General features: G+C 40.9%; 1 protein-coding gene and 1 long non-coding RNA gene across 2 annotated transcripts in view; one reads left to right on the top strand and one right to left on the bottom strand.

The window, feature by feature from the left end:
• Window positions 1-4,063, bottom strand: part of LOC116671961 (uncharacterized) — a 14,657-nt gene extending 10,594 nt beyond the window's left edge. The window contains exon 1 of the long non-coding RNA XR_004327422.1: window positions 3,893-4,063. This is a non-coding gene — a long non-coding RNA (uncharacterized LOC116671961). The remainder of the gene's footprint in view (window positions 1-3,892) is intronic.
• A 4,946-nt stretch (window positions 4,064-9,009) lies between these two features.
• Window positions 9,010-20,547, top strand: LOC116672508 (serine/threonine-protein kinase H1). The gene is made up of 3 exons (XM_032504392.1): window positions 9,010-9,278; window positions 10,084-10,795; window positions 20,182-20,547. The coding sequence occupies exons 1-3, from the start codon at window positions 9,010-9,012 to the stop codon at window positions 20,545-20,547; spliced, it is 1,347 nt and encodes a 448-aa protein (XP_032360283.1).
• Window positions 20,548-24,776: the final 4,229 nt, after the last annotated feature.

Consider the following 24,776-nt stretch of genomic DNA (forward strand, 5'->3'; position numbering starts at 1 on the left):
GGGAGAAAAACGTGCTCTTCTGGCATCCGGTGGGATTTCCGTCAGCAACAGAACAATCCCAGAAGTGGAACGTCGTGGATTTGCGTCACCTGATTTTTTCTTTTGCTTCTTTCATAATTAGTACGGTCACGAAGATATAAGAGACTTGCACCAACAACCTATAGAGACAGTCTTTTGGGTAGGACTGTCTGTCAAAATTGAACGGATACTTACATGGACAGATAAGTTTGACTAATACATTACCTCATGTGTACCTTTGGCGTCTAACTTGATTTTATTTGTGCTGCTGCCATATCCCTTCCACATACAGTGTCACAAAACAGGAAGCTGGTGAGGAAATTGTACCACCAGTAGGAATGATGGACAAAATATTAAAATACTAAGTTTATAAAAACAATTCCTTTTAAAAAACATCCTGTGACTTTTATACAAATCTTGAAATGTATGTGTGCTGCCTGGCAATTATTCCTCTAAGAAATTAGATGGACTAAAACACAAACCCTAATAGCTTCACAGTTAGTGTTGGCATGGCAACAAAAAAGCACAGCTTTCTGTCCTCTTTACAGGGATTAACAGCACAGCTGGGATGCATCTTGATCGATCATGGAACGCACATTAAAGGAAAGTTGATGTCATGTTTGTTTGTGAAATGGGTAAAAAGTGAATTCTGTAAACTTTGGTTTACAAATTAAAAGCCCAGTTTTTACTGCCCATGCACTCAAACAGGCATTCACAGTGTTGCTGTTCTTCAAGGTTCATTATTAAAAAAAGAAATGCCAATCACACCAATAATCAACCTGTATTCAGAATCCTGTTTGTGCTATAAAGAGGTGCTAATATAAAAATTAATTCCTTGCTGATTAAACTCTCATGCGATGCCCAGTAACACCATCTAAAAATCACCACCGAAACAATCAAAGAATGGGGGGGGGGGGAGAAAACCTTTCCGCCACTTGCCTATTTCTGTCTGTCATTTAAAAATGAGTGTCTGGGAGCAGGATAATAGGAATAATCCTGCTGCCCATTTTCAAATTAAATTTTGGTGTTCATGGTGAGAGAAGTGTGCGTGCTCGTCTCTTGGAAGCAAACGCTCCGTTTGAATAACTTCCCCCACGGCTTGATGGATGTGATACAGATATTAGATTTCCATCACTTCAAACTCTGAAATTTCTGCCACTGGGTGACTAAATAATTGAAGACTGCTCCCATAAAAACTCAATATATCTGTTTGAGAAAAATGTTGCTTCCTTAAATTTATCAGTCAATATTTCAAAAGTAAGGATGAGTCTATCACCAGGAGCTATTGTGTAGTAAGGCCTTAAAATGACTCCCTTTCAGTATGTGTCAGATCTTTTGGAGCTGTTGCCACATTTGTACATATTGTAATATTCTTTTTTTTTATTATTATAAATTAGCATTGTAATTTAATCATTTTGAGATGATACCCACATTGGCGGACTTAATTACGTCCAATTTATTTGTCAAATATTTATGATTTGATTTTACCCAAATTATTAATAAAATGTATACAATGTATAAATGCAAAAATTAAATATTAATTTAATTTAAATAATTTAATTTACAATTTTTACAGCCATCCTACACACTAAAAAATATGTGGCTGACAACAACCAAAATTGGGTTATTCCCCAACCCAGTTCCTGGTTCAATATAGGACAGAATGCATTCTGGGTTGATGTGACTTTCTGAGTTGGGTTGGAATCTAACCCAGTATAACGGTTGCTTCGCCAAACCAAACACGGGTCATTCTGACACAAGTGTTGGGTTAATGCAACTCATTGCTGGGTCAGGCCCACTAGCCCATATATTGATTTAAATTGACCCCCTTGTTGGGTTGACATTTGACCCATTGATTTAGTTATTCTTTGAATTACTATATTTTTATTATTAATAATAATAATAATAATAGACAATGCATACAATTCATTAACGTCACTGGTTTTAATGAACAATATTTAATTTGCTCATTTAAAGAGAACAATTGAAAAACTGGAAGAACAGTAACAAGCCCCATTCCCTTATCGCATGAGCGTTTCCAAAAAAGAAAATTCATGGTTGAAGTTTACCCCTACCTCATTTTAAAAATGTGTATCAAATAACTGGAATAATAATAACAAGCAACAATTATTAACAATAATTTATTTCCTCCTTTAAAAATATTAAAGTGAGAGACAGAGACAGAGCTTACATAAAGATCAAGATTTAAATTGATGACATACTAAATATGTTTAATCTCTGAATTGTCATAAATTCAAATGGCATAGGCATATCTAGACTAATTTACAGATCTACCATTTGAAATGTAAGATATGTGAAGAAATGCATTTAGTATATACATTCTCATGTGTTATTATCAAAGTTTATAACCCTAAATAGAGGAAAACACTTTTAACTTCTGGGACAAATTGTGGTTTTTGGGCATTTACCTTATAAGAAATAGTCATTTGTAATGTGTTTTTTTAAGGAACAGTATATATTGATGGCATGAGATTTGTTGGCATGTTTGATGGAATAGTCTTCATGTCCATACCATCAGGGGATTTTAAAGGTCAAGCCTGATGGTTGGAAATTCTTTGGAAGAAGTATAAACTTGAGGTTGTAAATTTCAAAAGATATGTCTACAAAGTCAAATAGTTTGTGTCCAGACTCATCTTCAAGATGATAGCAAATGTAAGCAAAACATTTGCTATCCAAGAATGTGGATTTAAGGCACAATTACCTTACTTACTTACACTTTTAATTTAAGGAGTGAACAAAGCGTCCCTGCAGAGATTACTCAGGAATTGACTCACTGTATTTCTTTGCCAGGCACAGCGCAGTGGCTCTCCTTCAAAATCAGAGTTATTAGACCACTTGACCCCTGGTCGTTGTTTTCTTTATCCCTCTGTCTGCTGAAGAGTAATTACTGGCGCTGTTCATTAATTACACATGTGAGTCCGTGGCCAGACATCAGAGCGCTGCCGGGGCAGGTGACTGTAACTGTCAAGTGAATCCAATTTTGCCTACTCGCACAGCGTTCATGATTTTTTCAAACAAGACGTCATACACAATTTGTCTGGCGTGCTTCGTCCCTCGGCCACCTCCGAGCTGTTCACAGAAAAGAAAATTAGAGTATCCGTCAGCCGTCCCTAAGGGTCCTGCCTTTGGGAGATGTAGCATCCTCCCCCTCTCTTGACAGACTTTGTGCCTGCCTCACTTGTCACTGTAATTAGTTTTGTTTTGCTACTATTGTCCTCTGCTTTATTGCTGCATAGCTGTGAGAAGTTGGGGCTCATTCCATTGTGTTAAAGTAGGCTGGGTTTAAATGACCTGACATAGAAAAAGCAAGTGTTCTTCTGCACCATTGATCTCTCCTGCTCTCATCAGCTTGTAATAAGCAAACATACTTCTTGTGTCCAGCTCCCCACTTATTTGTATCACTCCACAAAAGAACAATTACAGGCCAGTGTTCCATTGATGAATCGTGGATGGCTTTAATTAATCAGCTGGATAATGCTGCATGCGGGCTCAGTGCGGATGAAAGAGGTCAACAGAGGGCTTGACCCACCATGGATGGGAGAGCAAATCTCAGAGATTGACAGCAGCAGTGTTATTTTATCAACCCACACGTGGTCTCTCTGGAAGTATTTATCTGGTGATCGCAGGATTGTGGGACACGGAACAGAAAAAAGCCAGGAATCACTAGTAAGAAGGTCTCAGGTGTGTAAAGGATGTTGAGAGCATCATCTGTGCACTTACTACTTCCATATCACATAAGGTTTATGGACTAATTGTTTCATTTGTATAGCATGACTGGGTTTGATTTGATTAGGGATGCATAAAATCCAGGTTTTTGGCCAAATACTAAATCCTTCTCCCATCCAGTTTTTACCTGTGACTGTCCTTCCTTTGCCATACCTGAAGTTGTTGCATTTTGGCTGCTGTCTGTAGATTCCTTTGTGCACAACTCGTTTTCTTTTGGATGTGTTTTACGCAAATGTTTTAACAGTGGCGATGCTGTGTATTGTTTAGGGTCCTCGCCACCACAAGAAAAATCAGCATTGCAAAGTACCTCAACTTGAATCGCCTTCTTTTGAGTGAAAGTCCTGCCAAACATGACTTTTTCTACTTACTAGTTCCATTTTCATTTTCTCACAACCTACTGCATTGAACGGTCCACCTATGTAAACACCATACCGTAATCAATGTTGGTGTCATCACGTCAATCAGCATAGCGCACGTAGTGCAAGGGTAGGGTTCGGTTCGGTGGAAAAAATTCAACCCCATCAAAAGCTCAATATTCGGCCGAATCTGAATCATGGATTGGTGCATCCCTGGTTTTGATCTTGCATGGAAGGTATACTAATTGACACAACATTCTTGACAACTGATTTTGTTGGTGTCACTACATTCTTTAAATTATATTTTACTTCTGTTGGACTTCTCTGCTCTCTCTGCTTAGTTTAATTTAGGACTGATCATTTTTCCTCTACCTCTGCAATCGTCTCCTGTGGAGTACCACACGGCTCTATGTTAGACCCTATTTCATTCTCATTCACCTAAAAATTTGACCATTTTCATGTGAGAAAAATTCTATCTATCTCGAAATACACATATAAATATGTATATATACACATACAGACACACACATACACACACATTGTTTTTTTTTTAAGGTGACTTGAAATTGAGACCAGATTCTACTCATGCATTACGCCCTTCACAAGATGGAATATTATATATTTTTGTTGAATATCTTGTTCCAAAACCCTGGACACTTATCTGCTGATGTAGCCCTTTCCGACCACATTTTGGAGCTGAAAGATTGTTATTGAAGTCACGTACGGATGTTGGTTCATAAGGCCTGGAAGGCCGAGGCATTTTCAATAAATCTCCAGTTCATCCCCACAGAAATAGAAAAACAAAATTGCAGTATTTCTTTATGGACATGGCTTTGTGCACAGGGGCACTGTCATGTTAAAACATGAAAGGGTCTATCTGAAAATTATGCCACAAAGTTAAAAGTACACTATTGTCTAAAATATTATATAATGCTGCTTCCCTTAAACTGAACTATACCCAAACCACATGCTTTTGAGTGTTAAGAACATGTGCTGAATATCCGTCCAAGCTAGGTAAGATAGGAAAATCTTCCGGAAATATGCAACGCCCTGGATGTACATCTTTTTTTATACACTGTTTCCAATCATTCATGCTAGTCCCCACAAGAAATAGGCTCCATGCCCACCCAAAGCTTACATTTTCAAAGTTCAAGTGTTCATTGAAACATTTTCTTTTTTCAAATTCAACTTTTTGTTTGCTTTCAACCTTGGAACAACAGCTCTTTCGCAGCCTTTCACTTGGTTGTGCTTGTGTGAGCCACCACAGTCCACAGCTTTTAGTTTGCTCTGCAGTCCACTCTTCTCACACAAAGGTATCACATCCTCCAACTACAATAACAACAGTAATGAACTGACTGGCAAGTGGCAGCTGCGCTCTGACCGCTCCTCTGGCCTAAACTAATTCATAGCCACCCATAATGGCTTTTGCTCTCAAGGCCCCAGTGATACCAATACCACACACATGTTGCGGGTTCATTTATAACTAGCAGGACAGCCTTTTAGTAATCAGATAGTGGTTCGATAACGCTGAACTGCTGACTCCCTTGAGGAAGGCTTCTGAAGGGCGATTTACCACCTCAGTGCTGATGTGATGTCTATCCTCTGTTGGCTCTTTGTGTCTGTGTATGGAAGGGGCGTTGGGGTTCTATGTCACTCTTTCTCTCTCTCTCTCTCTCTCTCTCTCTCTCTCTCTGTCTCTGTCTCTCTCTCTCTCTCTCTCTCTCGCTTTCTTGTGTGTGTGAGTGTCTGTGTGTAAAGCCCTCTGAGAAGGGATAGACATTGTGTGACAGCAGAACAGACTGATAGGCCCTGCAACCCCTTTGGGCTCCTCTGAAAAACAACTGCTGCAGACAACAACTGATGATGCAGCCTGTTTCTCTGTCCAATGACAACACAATTTACACCTTTGAAAAGACATAGCAACGTATAATAGCATCTATGAAATTTTCATATAAACACATCTTAACTGCCAATGGATATATGACACAATAGCGATTAAATCTCTTCTCCTTTCATGAAAGCTTTTCCATTTGCTGCTTCTAAACACTCGGCGTCTGGTAGGCCTTCAGAGGGAATAATCCTTCAGGCACATAGGAGCAAATTTATATCATGCAGCAACAGAAGCAGAAGTACAATACAATGAAAGGAAGAGAAGAAGTTTGCATGTGCAGCACAGCTCTATCTACTGGAAGTTAACCTTCGACAACAGGAAATTAGGAAAGAACTAAAAGTTTTGATTGACACGTGTGATGCACGACCACAACAGCAAGAATGTTGCAAAAACCCAGTGTTGTAGTAGGCTGCTCACCGGTCTCAAGACCACTTTTTCAAGGTCTCGGTCTCATCTCTGAATCACACTGAACACATTTTTACTCTTGTCTCGGTCTTGGATAAAGAGGACTAAATTGTTTGCATATTGTCTGATTTACAGTATCTGTCAACATCATTACTTTGATTGGATTCAAAATGTCCTGCTTCAAACGCAGAAAATAACTTGATTAATTTCTAGTTTGAAATGTTTCTTTCATCCCCCGTTCCCCGCTGCATAAAGAAAGGAAAGCAAAGTGTTAAGTGACGCTAGGGAAAGTTATCAATCTGCCTCTGTCCCAAAACTCTTCAGAAATCTCTTCACTCCTCATCCAAAGTGATTTAGCGAATATTAACTATACACATTAGCTAATTGTGGTAATAATGTATGTGTCAGTTTTTTGGTCAGGTCTTGGTCTTGACTCAGTCTCATCCTGCCCTGGTCTTGGTCTTGACTCGGTCTTGCCCTGCGCTGGTCTTGGTTTGGACTCGGTCTTGCCCTGCCCTGGTCTTGGTCTTGACTCGGTCTTGCCCTGCGCTGGTCTTGGTTTGGACTCGGTCTTGCCCTGCCCTGGTCTTGGCCTTGATTCAGTGTCACTCTGCCCTGGTCTTGGTTTTGACTCGGTGTCGTTCTGCCCTGGTCTTGGTCTTGTGTCGGTCTCAAAGTATTGGTCTTGTCTCAGTCTTGAGACACTCTGGTCTTGGTAATGAATTACTGACAAGAATACCTTGTTTTGGAAGCATGCTTTGCAAATCTTCCCAAATACACAAACATGCTGCACAATTTATTCATAAACATGAACTCATTATACAAACCTCATTCAACCACATTATTTCTGGCCCGCACAAGTGAAAAATAATAATTTAAACTCTGTGCACAGCACACTACTTGTGGGGAAAAAGGTGCTTCTTTCCTGTTTTTGATCCCTTGCTTCCTCTCTGTAGTCTCATATGAATAAATATGTGCATGTTTCCGTGGCGTCTTCAGTTTCTGCAAGGTTTAGCTCTTTTAAACAATGTACAGGGCAGAGGCAGACAAGCAGAGGAGGCTGTGTGTTATTTATTTTGCTTCCCTGCTACATTCTCTGAAGATTATGGACACATGATGACAGAAGCAGAACATGATGCAGAAAATAGAAAAGTAGCTTAGTGCTAGTTGCAGGCTTGACAGGGACACTGTATGACATAGTGTACTCAAAAATACAAACTGTACAATGAACATGTATACCTTGTGTATTCATGCCTGACACAATGAGACATAATCTGCAACTGGTAAGAAATGCAGTAAGGATAAAAGGCAAACCCCCAATGTAGAATTCTATATTTAAAAAGGGAATGTTTGTTTTAATGAGTTGAATTGTGGTTGTAAGGATGAGTCCATCATGTTAGCAATGTCAGGTGGACAGGATGTTAGATGTGGGTGCTTTGTTTCTGGAGGAAATTTTAAAAAAAAAAGGAAAAACTACAGTTCGTTCAACGTTGCTCGAAGGAAATCCCGACACATTAAACTGTAGTTGATTTGACTTGAAGATAAAATGATTTATCCTAGTTATGGGCTGTTGTGTGTCAGTGGTGGAAGAACACTAGTAGCAATAAACAAATCTGCCAAACTGTCAATTGTAAAGTTGCACTCTTCCACTAATTTTACACATGAAGATTCATTTATTCTTCATAGGGAGCTCTACTCAGCCGGGTTGGATAATGCCTTCCCAGGCTGGGGAGGGAGCATTCTTAAGTTGGATTTAAAAAATTGATAAAAAATCATAACTCTGATGCCATTATGTTGCATTATGGGAATCAAGTATAGGATCCAGTATTTTTGGCGCTTACAATTAGGAGTAAGATAAAGTACAGTGTTTCCCTTTGGAATGGAGTGGAATAATAAAGTGGCAAATTAATATAAAAGTAGCATCAAATTGAAATCAAATTAAGTGGAAAAGGGTGACTAGATGTTGCCGTTTTCAAGGGTCAGTACACCCAAAGGGAAAATAATTTTAAGTGGGAAGAAAGACTGGACAGCAGAGCCTATAGGTAGACATCTTATTTGGGTTGTGTTTGATTTTGACAACATCTACCATGGTCCAAAAAAAAAAGAAACTGAAGTTGTTTCCCTTTATTATTACATAGATAATAACATTGGAAATGTTAATGATGTATTGATTTTTAAACTTGAAATGTCCCTGCTTTTCATTTTAGAAATCTGTTCACTTTAAAGTAGATTTGACTGACATTTTGACTTTGTTGGTGTTCTTCGCTCCACAGTTTCCTTCTTCACCCTTTGCTCATTGTGGTAACCTACTGTAAGAGGTGTGACAAGAGCTTCAAACAGTTCCTGTTTACCTGACACTTTCATCACATAAGTGATTGAGCAGGTGCGTTTACACACCTGCCAACCTCCAAGCTGCTGGTGGAGCTTCTTCAAGCAACACCTGCATGAATGCGTACCTGAATGCTCTGGCAGAGCTGCCCCTGCTGCAAAGTAAGTGGTCTTACTTCCAAGCTACGGTGAGTTTACAGCAGATAGTATTAAGTAGTCTTATTTTTTACTCCCTCTGTGGCGATGGCTTGCTGCAGCTGAGTGATGGGCTGTGGGAACAGTAAGGTGCTGCCTGTGGCATCCAAGAAAGGCTATGTAAGTGTGGTGCAATCGCTTGTGGCTTTTAGGAAAGCACACGGTGATGACAATGATGATGAGCCAAAGAAGCATGCAGAGAGGCGAAGAGGTCTGTGGTTTTCCACCAGCGTTAAAAATCCTCAACCAGCATCAAACAGCCAGGTACTCAGAGAAGGACGACACCAGGACAGAGTTGCAAAGTATAAGGACAAGTTTGATCCACGTGTGACCGCAAGGTAAGGGAATACATGAAAATCTACTTTTTGGCACCCCCATTTTTCAAGTACTCTTTGAACCAGGTAATACTATATCACATCTCATTGTTGTAGTTAAACTGTCTGTAAAATATTTTTTGGGCCAAAATCATTGTTGTTAAAAATTGACTTTATATGGTAAAATCAAAAAAACTAAAATCATACATACATTTTAATCATACTTGACAAGTGGCCTGCTTTTGTGTTAATTCCAACTATCTCACATGAATTAATTCTGAATAAATGAGCAGCACTGGAAACAAATAAAATTAACTCAACCATGTGACCAGACAGCTTTTAACGTGTACTAAAAAATAGAACATTTGCAGCACGACACAAAGTAACTTATTCGGAGCATTCACACTGCTCTGTCACCAGCTTTCTCATTTTCTCAGCCTGCCCCCACCAACCTTCATGCCCTACAATTTAGCAAGTACCAGTAGACACTTTTTTGAGAGTCCTAGGCTATTAATACCTGGAGACTGATTTCCTGTACTTGTCAGATGGGACAGTGGAAACAATTAAACCAAGGAAACTTATGTCTTTAAGGTCTCCGTCTATGTACTTCTGATGAGTCACAGATTATATATTGCTTATTCAAGGATCTAAATCATTCTATATACATCTATGAATTGGCCTGGTTGACTAGCAGTATGCTATACAACATGCAGATATCTTCCCATACATCACAGCTGCAGCTGCAGTGAGAGACATTGAGTGCTTTGCAACAGTGCATCATGAGATAGTTAAGCTGTAATTACTCACCTTTCCCCTCCTGCCCTGTCAGGTACGACATCAAGGCTCTCATCGGTCGAGGAAGCTTCAGCCGTGTTGTGCGCGTGGAGCACAGGGCGACTCGCCAGCCCTTCGCCATTAAAATGATGGAGGTAGAGGCCCCAGAGGGCCGTGCGGTGTGCGCCTCGGAGCTGGCGGTGCTGCAGCGGGTGAGCCACTCTAATGTGATTCAGCTAATCGAGGTGTTCCAGTTCCCCCAGCGGGTTTACATGGTGCTGGAGATGGCGACAGGTGGCGAGCTGTTGGACCGTGTTGTCTGCAGGGGCCACTTCACAGAGAGGGACGCTACCCAGGCCCTCCGAATGGTACTGGCCGGGGTGGGATACCTGCACAATCTGGGTATCACCCACAGAGACTTGAAGCCTGAGAATCTACTGTACTACCACCCCGGGGAGGACTCCAGGCTGCTTGTGACCGACTTTGGGCTAGCCACTTTTGGCGGCACCGGGTCGGAGGTCTCAGGGTCTGACAGAATGGGAGATCACAGAGCAAAAAAGACTTGGTCCCTCAAAACCACCTGTGGAACCCCTGAGTACATGGCCCCTGAGGTGTTGCTGAGGAAACCCTATTCCTGTGCAGTGGACATGTGGGCCCTGGGGGTGATCGCCTACATTGTGCTGAGTGGATCCATGCCGTTTGAGGACGACAGTCGCACGCGGCTCTACAGGTCCATTGTGAGAGGAAAATACAGCTTCCATGGAGATGTGAGTTTGCTGGGCATGTCATTGCACTTTGGGGTTTTGCTCAGTACAGTACGTATTTCTTCGTAGCAAATGGAAGTTCTGTTGGCACATTGGAGGATGATGCACCCCCATCATATTATAACATTTCAAATTCCAAACGTGTCCCCTAAAAGTAGCATGGCAGAACCTAAGGGAGTGCAGGTTGTGCTGGTGGATGGGGGTGTAGCGCTGTATGGGCTGTAGCAGGCCCAGCTAGAGCTACAACTCAATGGACAGACAGAACCAATGAACCATAGTATGTTAGGGTGCAAACTTTAGATTTATATTCAAAAACAACACAAAGTCATACTCTACCTCTTACACAAACTACATACATTTTATTTAAGAGACAACGCTTCAATTATTTCATTGGTTGTTTTTTTTCTGATTTGATCTTGTTGCATGAAGCAAAAGAGGCTTTCAGTCTGTTGAAATGCATTTTTGAGTCCTTAAAATTCCTTAAAAAACTGTAAAAATACGCAGCTACTACATACTGTTCAAGTAGTTTTTTTCAGAGATATTCTCTCATAGAAAAAGAGGAAATTGTTGTTGTCATAATGCTTACAGAATCCTTCACATAATGTAGACTTGACCTCTGCTTCTAGTGATGTAATTTGACAATGTCTTGACAGTCTTGCACAACGGTCCCACGGCTGTGCTGTCATGCAGTCCAAATTAGTAAGTAATAGCAGTAAAAACTTTTGGTAACTCTTTACTTTACATAAGAGTGCTATGCTAGAACACTAACCCTAACCCTAACTTGTCATGACAAAACTGAATGGCACTAACTAAAAGAAGAGTTATGTCATTAACGTTTATGACTTGTTTGTAATGTTTACGGCACGTTCATGACAGTGTCATGTCACTCTTATGTAGATACCTTTAAGTAAAGTGTAACTTTTTTTTGTTTTGTGGATTTAAACCAAGCTCCGGGAACACAGTTTAACCAGAAAAGCTGTAGTTATTTGGCCAGCTGTAATTATTTTGCCATCTGATGTTGAATCTGCATCCAGTTTATCTCTGCCTTAAGTAAATCATCCATCTGCCATTTCCATTTTCACACAATCTGGTTTGTTGTTTATTAAAATGATCATACCCTAGCAACACATCCGTTCACATATGGCTGTAACAAATACTCGCTGCACAAGAATAATTCACATTTTAATCATTATGCTTTTAGAACTGCCAGACATAGCTACATTATTTCATGTTTGCCTGGTATGACAAGAATATTTTTAATTCAGCATGTAGCGGTGCAGGCCGTTTTCATCCCTTCCTCTGCAACCTTGTAAAGCACAAGAATGGATATGTAAAAGTTTGTTGTGGTGTCTCAAGCTTCGGCTTGGTTTTGCTCTTTGAGGATGCTTCGAAACGGGGAAAAGGCAGCCCTGCATGTTTTTCCCCCCTTTTCCTCTGTCATACAACTGCCTGAAATGGGTATTTTTAACAGCCTTTTCTGTCGAGCTCAGTGGTGAGTTCAAGCTTGTTCTTTCACGCTGATTACACCCAAGGCTGGATTATTCACTAGGCTTTAAGCCTGGCCCGATTCTCAGGGATGCGGTCTGACATTTTAGTCTGGCATACAACAGGCTCCCTTACATAGGCCCTGGACTATTATCCCTGTGTATACCGCTGCACTGACCACCAACTGAACAATGGTGCAAAATCCATCTAGAGTTTATGCAAGGGCTTATTTCACGTTTTTCATGGTGGCTATCCACACAGCTCATATGTAGGACACACTAGTGGAGAAACGTCCTTAGGAATAAAGCTTAAGACCAAATGTTAAAGGACCTCAGGTATAGCATCTTACATCCCACTGAGACGCAGTAAAGACATCAACAAATAAATTTATCTGATGACAATATGAAGACATCATACATGGCTGAGTATCGGTTCATGGCTCGTTGGAACAGCCATCAATCATATTTCCATGTTCGCAAGACATTTATTCCCTGTCATGTGCAAGTATCCTTCCTCTCTGATAGACTGACATCACAGTTACACACATACACACATACACACACACACACACACACACACACACAGATTTGTGGCTCTATCTTTGTGGGGACCTGTCATTGGCATAATGCATTCCCTATTCTTTTACCCTAACCTCAACCATCACAACCAAATGCCTAACCTTAACCATTACCCTCACCCTAACCATAACCTAATTCTAACAGTAATCCTAAAACCAAGTCTTAACCCTCAAACAGCCCTTTAAAGTCGGGGGTCCAGCATTTTGGCCCCACAAAGCAGTTTGGAGCCCACAAGTATACTGAACTCCCGGTTTTTGGAACTCACAAATATAGTTAAACAAGACCACACACACACACACACATACACACATACACACACACACACACACACACACACACACACACAGTGATAAGAATGCTGTAATGTGGAATGAAGAACAAGAATCCCCAAAATGTGGACCTCTGCCATCACAAGGGTTCTTCATTTTGTTCAGAAGGGTGCTTATCATTGGGACAAGAACAGTTTCAACACCCTGAGCAATTCCCATCACATATTAAACTTGACTTGAAGAGTTTCATTTGAAATGAGCTGTCCGCCAATGGAACAAAGTGACACAGGCTTGTAATAGTCTTGTTGACTTAAGACTTGTGAGTGTAATTAGATGTCAATACCATGGAGCTTTTTCAGATATTTTAGCTTGTAATATAACCAATGGCTCTGTTTTACTCAAGTCTCCCAGTAAGTGACAAGGTAGCAGCTAAATGGAATTCAGACATTATTCATTTGAGTACGTACACCCGTGCTTTTCCAATTGTGACATGTCAAAATGGCGTCCTTGAAAAAGGTCTACAGACCAGATTAAAGCTGATCCCATGATCACGTGAGAAATGGAAGTCAGAGTGCAAATAGAGCCATTAAAATTAAACAGGTGCCTGGGTACTAACCTGGTAGTGTGCACGCCCATAAATATAAAGGTTCACGCCTCGACGCAGCGCCCGTGGGTTTGACTCCGGCCTGTGGCCCATTGCAGCTCTCCAAAAGGCCCAAAATGCTCAAAGAATATCTTAAAAAAAAAAATATATATATATATATATATATATATATAGTATATTATGCATCCGTTAGGAAATATATATATATATGAAGTTTATCCATTGAATATATGGAATGAAAGTCTGAATATATGGAATGTCTGAATCTTGGATAAAGCGAATAATTGGAATGACGTCTGAATATATGGAATGGAAGTCTGAATATATGGAATGAGTCTGAATTATGGAATGGAATCTGAATATATGGAATGGAAATCTGAATATATTGATAATTGAATAGAATGAAGTCTGATATGGAATAGACGCTTAATTAGGAATGAAGTCTGATATATGGATGAAAGTCTGAATATATGGAATTAAAGGTCTGAATATGGATAATGAAGTCTGAATCTATGGAATGAAAGCTGAATATATGGAATGAAGTCTGAATATATGTAAGTCTGAATATATGGAATGAAGTCTGAATATATGGAATGAAAGTTGGAATACATTGACAGAATGTCACCAAAGGGATACCTTTCTGAATTCACTGGATTTACAAAATGGCATCGCCTGAAATAGTCCAATACTTTGTTGAACCTGCAGGTTTTTTTTGCAAACACTGGTCATACTCCCAACGACCAAAACAGTTTGGAAATTAGATAGCGTCACTTTGAGGATCATATTTCCATTATTGCGACATTCTTAGTCTTTAAGCAACGCTGTTCAACAAAACGTTGCCGAAAAACATTATGCATCATTCTTGAAGGATTATAGTCTCTTTGGGAGATGTCGGCAGAAGTAACACTTCACTGGAAGCTAAGGGGTGGGCACTGGATAACGGTTACCAGTATTTTGGCCCGTACATGCATTTGCCAGTGTAACTAACTCTTCATTGCTCAAATAGCTGACACTAGATTCCTAGCCGATTACATCATAGCGTCCACATTTGTTACATCCTGATTAATCAGCCAACACAAAGATGGCGCCACGCCGTAATGACGTCAGCTTCATTCCATATTCAGACTTCTTCCATAATCAACTTTCATTCATATATTCGACTTCATTCTATATTCGACTTCATTCCATATATTCAGACTTTCATTCCATATATTCAGACTTTCATTCCAATATTCAGACTTTCATTCCATAATTCAGACTTTCATTTTCAATATTCAACTTTTCATTCGATATTCCAGATTTTCATTCCATATATTCAGACTTTCATTCCATATATTCAGACTTTCATTCCATATAGTACAGACTTTCAGTTCCCATATATTCAGACTTCATTCCCATATATTCAGACTTCATTCCATATCAATCATCATATTCAGACTTCCTTCAAATATATCAGCTTTCATTCCATATATTCAGATGGATAAACTTCATATATATTTATTTCCTAAACGGCATGCCATATAATATATATATATATAGATATATAATTATTGCGCTGAAATGAAACACTGAAATAGGGCAGGCTGCTGGGCCCTATCCAAGTATAAAGTGAGCGGCAGGTTGCACCATGGACAGGTTGAAATCACACATTCACAATATGGAGTTTATCTGGATCTATCTAATTGTCTAGCTTACTAATAAGTAAAACACAAATCTGGAGCACAAAATTTAAAAGCAGTTTTATTCAGCTTAATTATTATAACTTAATAAATCTGCTTCTTGGAATAGACCTCTGAACTGTGTCTTTTGGATATGGAAAAGACAGAACATGCAAACTAGGAGAAAGGCCCAACTGGCTGCTTGACTCAAACCCAGGACCTTTTAGCCCTAAGATAACAGTGCACTACAAGGAGCTATTCTTGTTAGCAGTTTTAGTTAAAGGAATAGGAAAGGGGAAACTATTTGGTAAATTAACATGCACATTAAAACCCAAATACTCCTTGTGCACTGTGAAATACCTTAACAATTCTACAATTTAATTTAGTCACCTATCAATCTACAAGTATGTCTACTGGTTGACATAAGTGAGTTTTTCATTTAAAGTGTAAATATCTCCCTCTAACCAGGTCAACAAATTGTTGTATAACCATTATGTAAGACTCTCTAGGTCAATAGGTTGTACGGATATTTAATGCATTTGTTATTCATCCGTATCTGACTGCAGAATATGGTCAGTGTTATGTAAAAGGATCAATTTCAGGAATAATTTTTCCAGATGTAGTCATCTTTCCTGCTATGCAAGTTAATACTCCAGGGCTGCAACCGCAAAAAAATCTTCCAAAAGTATCTGTAACCTTGTGTGTTTATTGAAGCAGAAAAGGGAGAAGCAGTAATTGTGTGGAGGTATGATGTCCTTAAGAAATGCAAACAACCCCAAACACATGCCCACAAACCAGGTCCCTCTGTCCCCTCAGCATCCCCCACCCTTCCCCACTGCACTAACGACACACAAATACACAACGTGCATACATTCCCCCCAAAGGTGCACCAGCCCCTGGCCAGAAGACCTGTAGAGCAGACTCACACTGATGTGTACCCAACAGCGGGAGGGTGGGGTAGTCAGGGAGTCGGGGATAGATGGCAGGGTGGAGGAGAAAAGAGAAAGGAGAGGACAGAGGACGAGCAGGGCAGAGGAAGAGCGGGTGTAGCCTCTTTACACCTCATCATTCAATCCGCTCGCCGCAGGCAGGACGGAGTGTTTCCCTCGCACAGAATCAGGCCATCTCATCTCATGTGTGTAAGTGGATTTTGTAAGTGTGTTTGTGTGTGTGTGTTTAGCCACATGCATGTGTGCTCACTCATGTCACGGCAGCCATTAGTATGTAAAGAGCAAATGGGGGCTTTGGTTCAGGCCAGACAGCAGCCTGGTAACCTCCTCTGCATTCTGCTGCTGTGTTATTGAAGACTTCCCTGGCCCAACCCAAACATCTGCATGTTTCAGCAGCAGGGCAACCTGGGTAACGGTTAGCGCAGTCTGCCCCCTAGTGAGCACCATGGGAACAAATTCAGCCACCACTTGGCCAAAGTGTGTTACACATGACAGCCCAATCTCTCTTACATCCTGGTATTGATATTTTGATTTTGATTTAACTGCAACTTTCAAAGGAATTAGACACAGGCCACCTTTCTCCATTTGGACTCATTAGGATGAGACATATTTAAACTTGGCTTTGTGTCTCAGGAAATGCTGCCAGGTGACTCAGACCAGAGTAAATTGTGAGGGGGAGACTCTCCTGTGGAGTAGTTCATTACTCAAAAGTGTATTATCCTCATGATCACATTAGCGTAATACAACCTTCTAGCGTTTTCTTCATTTGTTGCAATTACGGCTTTGTCAGGTAAAGATGTAGCATGCTGCAAACTCAGTCGGCTTCTCATTCTGTCTAACAAGATGTTACCAAGCCCTGTAGGTTTCTCCACTGCTTATGCCCCTCGCTCCCTCAGCTAGCTCTCTGCTCAGCAGTGATGTATAACACTGGCTCTGAACACAATAAAGCCTTTGTGTGTTTTGACGTGAAAAGTGTCTGAAATAAGGGAGAGAGATCAACTTCCTGCAGGTGGCTTTGTTCCAGGAAAACAACACATCTTTTCTTCTTTTTAAAGGTTCAAAATGTAATATATTTACTGTAATAAATCCAAAAATTACCCCAATGCATCATCAAATATTAAGGAAAAATGCTAAGTCAAAAAAACCATTGTTTCTGACAACAATGCTATTGTTGTTATAATTTTATAATTTCCGTTCTGTGACGGAATTTCTGTTTGTGTTTTAGCCGGCGTGTTGTTATTAACTTTCCAGTTTGACAGCCAGGCCAGGGGTGCCAGATACATACCTGTAAAAATGTAAACCCATTGTGCTACAGCTGTAACGCTAGCTAGTACAGCCATGAAAGCAGCAAACAAAGAAACAGGATCAACGGAGATAGATTCTGCCCAACCAGAAAAAAAAACAAGTCGCGTGACCAGAGAGATAACAAACCACGGGTAAATACTGGAGATGTATCGGAAATATTGAGACAGTTTAGAGCCCAAAAGGACACAGAGTTGGCTAAGTTCCTCCTGAACAGGTAAGCATTAGCTTCAGGTTAAATTATTACGGCTTAGCTACAAGGGACGGGCATGTTATGTCATTTCAACATTCGCGTACTCACATTGAATTATGAATTATATAGCTAGAGTACCTGAGTTGTTCACTTACTTGCAAAACAAATTGAGACACAGCCAGTAAAGTGATCCCAACTGGTCCTGGCTAACATCGCCATGCTAGCCATGCTAACCCTGCTAACTGCTAACGTTACCGGAGGACCAGGCAAGCGGGCCACAGCTCTTTACAACGTGTAGCCTTTTCAGCGGCCGTTATTTTATGTCAAGAGGGAAAATCGGGAAGAGAGTACCGTGAGTTAGCAGAGTGATTAGCGATTGTTGTCGTAATTCTAAGCCAATAAAGTATGTATTTCAGTCGGGTGGAAAAGGACAGCAAGGTTGTGGAATTGTTAGCGGTTCCTTCTGTAAGTCTAAGCCACAAACATGTGTCAGTTGGGAACAGAGCTCCGAGTGAGCACAGGCTTTTATGACAATACAGCCAGCAACGCTAGCTACTCCGCTGTGCTGTGAAGTAATGTCTGGCTACGTGAGACACGCGTCTAGCAACATTGTTGGTTTGGGGGAGACGACTCTCTCCAGTATTTTGAGTTTGTACTGCAGTAACTATTTTAAACACTAGCGGTCAGTATTACAGATTGCACCTTTGAGGTGAAGCACGTTGATAGCTGGAGGGAGGCAGACCTTTGCTGCCCCTTTTAAAGATTTCTTTCTGCATCATTCCCACACAGCAGAGGCATCACCCTCTCTTCTACATAGCCGGCATGCACTTAACTGACGTGTCCCGGTCATTTCAAAAACAAAAGGTACCTGCTAGCCCCGGCTGCCATCAAATGTGTGTTTGATGGCGCGGTAATAAGGAGCTTCGCAGAATCACCAGCAGCACTGGATAAGGAGGAAAGTCAGTCTTGTTAGTCGTGGGAGCTCAATCAAACACTCTCTCTCCTTCCTAGGGAAACCAAGTGTCACTCTGCCTGCCGCTCAGGTGTGAAATAACAACACAATGAGAAGAAAGTTTGAGTGAGAGGCATTTTTATGGTGGGCGGCTCGGCACCCTGCGCTGTGTGCTGTGCTCGCACACACACTCCTCTCCAGTCAGTGCACTGTGAGAATAAACGAGTCCCTGCTTCTTTGAATTCTTCTCACCGGCAACAGTCTCGCGATTGTCAATTTCATGCTTGATTAATTGTCATTACTTGGCAAGAGACAAAAAAAGGGGAGAGAAATGCATTTCGGGATTAAAATGGAGAGCGAGACCTCCCTAAAGAGTGAGATTTAGTCGGTGCGAGGTTGAGCGAAGAATGAGAGAATTTTGCACACATGGATCTTACTGTATTTAGCTTTTATTCAACTCAGTCAGTCACAGTGGGAAATATTCCAGCTAATTGGAGGGCGACTGGTAATATTTGTGCATGTGAAAGACAAGTGATTAAGAAAGCAGTCTCTAAATGATCATTATCTGACTTCATTCAAACAATAAACATCATGGAGAAAAAGAGCGGTCATGCTTTTTGACACTGATAAAGGTTATTTATGCTGTGCCCCATTCTCCATAACCGGTGTTTATCTGCCATCTTGTTAATCTAATGCCACATCAATCTTATTCAATGTCTGTATCAGTGATATAGTGTTCAAAATAAGATGGAAGCACAAAGGTCATCAATTTCCTGAGGCAGGCCTCCACAATGTTGTCTCCATGACAAAAAAACATGAATAATTTAATGATTTTTAATTATGTTAATGACACCTTCTGTTGCCTTCTCTCCTACCGGAAAGATGGCATGGCAGATTTCAAAGCTTCCTTGAATGCCAGCTTGGGTCATGGCAAGAGGGATGATTTGCTATATGAATTAACGGAGAGCAGACGATCCCAGTGAGGCTCATCTGTGGTGCCTTTATTGAGAAGCTAATGCAGGCTTAGAATAAACATGTGCCCAAATCCCACACATACGGCAGGGCTGTCCTACGTCCCAAGCCTTCATATTCTTTCAGCCACAACTGCTGCTTCCTTTTACCCAGTGACATTTAGCTTTCCTTTGGGTTTAGTTCTGCTTGTTAGGCCTGCCGAGCACAGGGATCATAGTTTTATTTCTTTATTAGAACAAAATCTTTCATCCCGCTATAAAGAGGCTTTGAATCTGTGCCGGCGCCTCATCGAGACACCCACCCGGCGCTTTTTAGAGGGCAGTAGGTTCCAGAGTGTCTGAATAGGCTGATTTCCTCTGGGGTGGGTGAATGGTTTTATTTTCACATTGACAGCAATCACTCTGCACTGCTTCTTCTATTCCACAGCCTTGGCCCTCAGTGTCCAACCTGGCCAAGGACTTCATCCAGCGCCTGCTGCCGTCAGACCCGGCCGCCCGCCTGACCGCCGACCAAGCCATTCGTCACCCCTGGGTGGTCAGCATGGCAGCCAGCTCCTCCAAGAGGAACCTCCATCGATCTATTTCTCAGAACCTCAGGCAGAGGGCCTCACGCAGCTCGTCCCGGTGCCCGAGCAGCACCGCAAGCTCAGGTGGTTTCCGGTCCGGGAAGGCTATTATCGCTGGAGGGAAACCAAGAGCGGCAGCAGGGCAGAGCATCTGGACTGACTCTGCCTCAGAGAACCGTACAACATCCAGCCAGAGGATTCCAGGAGCATTATCGCCATGCAAATGAAGCACCAGATTCATGAGAAGGCGAATGGATGGAGCCAGCTGCCCCAGCTCAGTGTGCATTGCAGTCACAAACCTCAGAGCTGCAAACAGGGAGTGTCTGTGAGTGTTTGGGACAGGTGTTGCGACAAAAAACCAAAGTGTCCTGGCTCTTTTGGACTTTAGTCAGGCTTCTCTACTAGAAAAGCCCCTGAAGCCGGAGTTGGGTTAAGCTGTTAGTGAATATCTTTCAGTTTTGAGGTCCCGGGTTATATTGAGACAAGGCTGTCCAACTCCACAAGGTCTCTAGCCCCTGGTCATTCAAACAGCTCAGACTAATGGGCCCGAGGTCTCATCTAGATCATTATGAGTCACCACATTACTTGCCTGTGAGAAATAAAATGAGAAATTCATCTTTTGAGAAATAAAAAGCTAATCTTAGCAAGGGTGATGTAAAAGCAGAAGAAATCTTGGTTCTTCTGCTCTTATCTTAACTATTTTGTTTTATTTTTTTTATTTTTAAATAGACTTTGAACTCCCCACTACCAAACAGCAGGATGATTTATCTTTTATTTCTCCTTTTTTTTTTTTTTTTTACATTGAGGCAGAACGCTGTATACTTTTCTTTTGATGTCACTCCTCCTACATAGCAGCAGCATCCACAGGCCTGTGAGCCACTGGGAGCACAATCCGGATATTTGAGTGACAGGCCTCTGTCAAGTTAAAATGAAGCGCTGGGTTTAAAAAACTCTTGACTCACCCCCAAACATTATGTAAGCTGTAAACAACAGCATTTTCAACTGCTTTTTTCCCCGAGTGAGAGGTTTTTAATTAAAATGGTAAAACTAGTATGCAACAGTGTAGTGCATAACACTGTGAGTAGGATGCAAAACATAATTACCAATTCAGTTTATTCAGGTTTAGCAACATCACGCGTTTGTGGATTTATTTAGCTGTTTTAGGTTTTAATCATTTATGATTAATACTTTTGGTTGCATATAATAAGTCATATATTGGGCTCTACATACAAGGATAATCAATATCTGTGGACCAAACAGAATGGAACAGATGGAGCGGACAAAAAATGCACCCAAAAAAAAGACACTAAACGACAGAAAGAAAAGTTGTCATTTAAGAACATGGATTTCCTTCTGCCCTTTTGGACTAAATTAAATGCATTGATGTTTTATGCAATCAAGTCGGCTATCTAATAAGAGAAGATATGAGGTGTACATATTTTGAGTTTTTTTTAAATGAGGTCAAACACAAATTTGTGCTTTTTCATACTTCACCAACACTCAAGTCCAAGATGGAAATTAGATTCTGCTTTTGTTTTGCGCTACAGGTGCTACTGAATAAATTAATCATAAGTTTAGTGAATTAATATAGTATGAAAGTTCATACGTGATCTTGGAAAGTATAGTTTGACAAAAACAAAAGCTTAAAGACATTCAACCTGCAACATGTGGTAAAACGCTTTGGGAACAAGCCAGTCATGCTTGATCTTTAAAATAGTACATTTAATCTAATTTAAAGGTCTAGTTTTTCCAGAGCTTTCAGTCACATTTTCTTTTGCTTGAGCTTTAGGCAAAAACAGCTCTGGAAAAATTCATGCTAGACCTTGGAAACAAAACAACTTACTGCAGAGTTTCCTCACCTGCTAATGAAGACAGTGAGATGTGGTTAAAGGCCCCAGACAAAGGACCCAGGGGACCTTTTTTCTTTTCTTAGCTTTGGTTTTGTTATGTTTTTGTAAAACTGGTTAATTAGTGTTAGTTTGCTGCTGCAAACTGTGTTTGGGTACCACTCAGAACAAACTTACTCTCATTCTCACAGGTCCAGCGGCTTTATTTAGTGCCTTACGAACACGGATGATGTCATTTGGAAGAGGCTCATGCATTATTTCTCCAGCAAGTTTCATTGGAGAGTTGTTAATGTTTTTCAATGGCTGCCCATACTCAGTGACCGGAGATCAATGTCCCTTTGGGAAGAAGATGAGCACTGCTGGTGTGTTTTGGAAGGAATGTGTCAGCAAGTAGAAAGAGAGAGAGAGAGAGGGCACTGAACTGAAAGTAGGATGTTAGTGGGCAAAAAGGAAATCTTCTTAAATTGCTGGAGTAAACGGTGCGTGGTCTGCTTCCTTTGTGCTCTGATGAGAGCTCCAAATTCAGCTTTAAAAGAGAGTCACAGGAACTTTTTGTGGCCGTGGAAAAATTATATTTTCTACTAAATTGTTTGAACTGCGTGGTGCAATTGAATCCATATCTGGCATTATCAAATGATGTTTGACTGCATGGTCGAGGAAGAGGTGATTTGTTATGCATTTTTATTTTACATTCCATCTGCAAACACAATTCCACTCACAGACTGATAAAAGAAATTTGAATTGAATTAAACCAAATAGAAGTCCGCAACAATGGAAAGTGGTCGTTTTTATTTTTCTTCCCCCAACTGTTATCGTTCCATTCTCAGTGCCAATATCTTTCAAAGGGGAATAACAAACCAACTGTCGCTTCCATGTATTGTCCATCTCATTTCCGCACACAGACTAATTCCTAATTGTCTTGTGCAGTTAAAGTGGGTTTAGAGTGGGCAGTGAAACTGGCTTAATCTTGAAAAAATTCAACGCATATTTACTTTCAGTCTTTAATAGAGTAATTGCAGATAATTCTGCCATTTTAGTCTGGTGCTATGTGATCACTGGACAGTTTATGTCCACATAGCCCTGGGAACTGCCTCCTCTCTGGGATCCCACTGCAATCCAGATGCGAATAAACCTGGTTTCATATTAATTGAATCATCTCTGCGGCTGAAAGTTTGAAGGGGCAGCTCCCCAAGCTCCTGCATTGGTATGATGGATTTTGAGGGGGAAAAATGCATCTCCAAACTAATTTAGCTTGTGTGCAGTTGGGTCAATATCTTTCTGTGTAGGCTTTAAGTCTCCTGAAGTGGTGAGCAAGGTCGAACAATTATGGAAACCGGGCGCAGCAAAGATTATAGCAGATAGGCATTTGCTCTCTAACACCAGCCTTGTGCTACATGAGGACAAATATGACAGACAGTGTCTCTTTCTTTTCTTCAGCTTCTCTCAGCAGAAAACCAAGGACTTATTTGCCTTATCTTTCGCCTCACTTGAAGAGATTATTTGCCACTCAGGACACTGAAACATAAGCTGGCAGATCCACTTGTGGCTGATTTGGGGAAAAAAAGGGGGATAACAGAGGGAGGGAGTGGTGATGGAGTCCCCGGGCTCATGTCCTGAACAGGGTGTATAGATGAACCATCTGGTCCCTCCCCCGAAGGGAGAACTCTCCCTCTTCCTTTTCTGTTTGTCTCTGCACAGTTAAATCCTTCCAGGTAAGTGCCCCTTATTTCTATTGTATTAACCAAACACCCAGTAGATCAAATATTGGGGTCTTTTGTGAGCTGCTTGGTGTACAGATTATTTTCCTCAAACAGCAATTACAACTGCACTCCACCTTAATGATTTGAGAGAAAAGAATGGGTCACATTCAAAGTCAGTAAATTGCTTTCCTTCTTCTTCTCTTTTCCAGATGAGCCTGCTATTTGCCGCTGTCCTGTTATTGTCCTGCTGTTGCATATACAACGCCACAGGAACACAAGGTGGGTCAATACTTTTCTCATTGAGGATGCAATAAAAGTAAACTGTCTCATTATTCTTCCCACTCAGAAATTCTCATTTAGATTGTAGCCTGGATCCCTCCAGTTGTTTGCCACTTAAAATTTGCACTTGTCATCTCCTCGGGGCCGAGTGCCTCTATTTTCTAAGTGCAGATTCAGACGTGATGAGAGCCAGGACTAGCATTCATTTCTGTGAGGCATTTCAGCAGAGTGGTTTATTCAAAAGATGGGTTAAAGGAATAGTTTGACATTTTTTGGGAAATATGCTTATTTGCTTTGCTTCCTTTCGTGTTTATCCATTAAATCTAAAGCTACAGCCAGTAGTTGGTTATCTTAGCTTAGCGTAATAAGGCAGGCCATGCCTTTGCTATCCTATTCTTTGCCAGGAAGCAGTAACTTTAAGAAGTCTCCACTGGTTGCTTGGCAACCCAAGGGTGAGGACAAGACTCTAGGAAGTCACTCCTCCTGGCCAAGACATGTCTGGCACATAATGTATTCTGGTGCCCACGCCTACTTACGTATCATAAGTCTGAGTAAAATTAGGAATTTCCATGAGATTGTGATGATTCTAAATCACTGTGTGATGGACTGGAAGAATCTCCAGTGGTCGTA

The sequence above is a fragment of the Etheostoma spectabile genome, chromosome 22 (genome assembly GCF_008692095.1).
Source record: "Etheostoma spectabile isolate EspeVRDwgs_2016 chromosome 22, UIUC_Espe_1.0, whole genome shotgun sequence".
Classification (NCBI taxonomy): domain Eukaryota; kingdom Metazoa; phylum Chordata; class Actinopteri; order Perciformes; family Percidae; genus Etheostoma; species Etheostoma spectabile.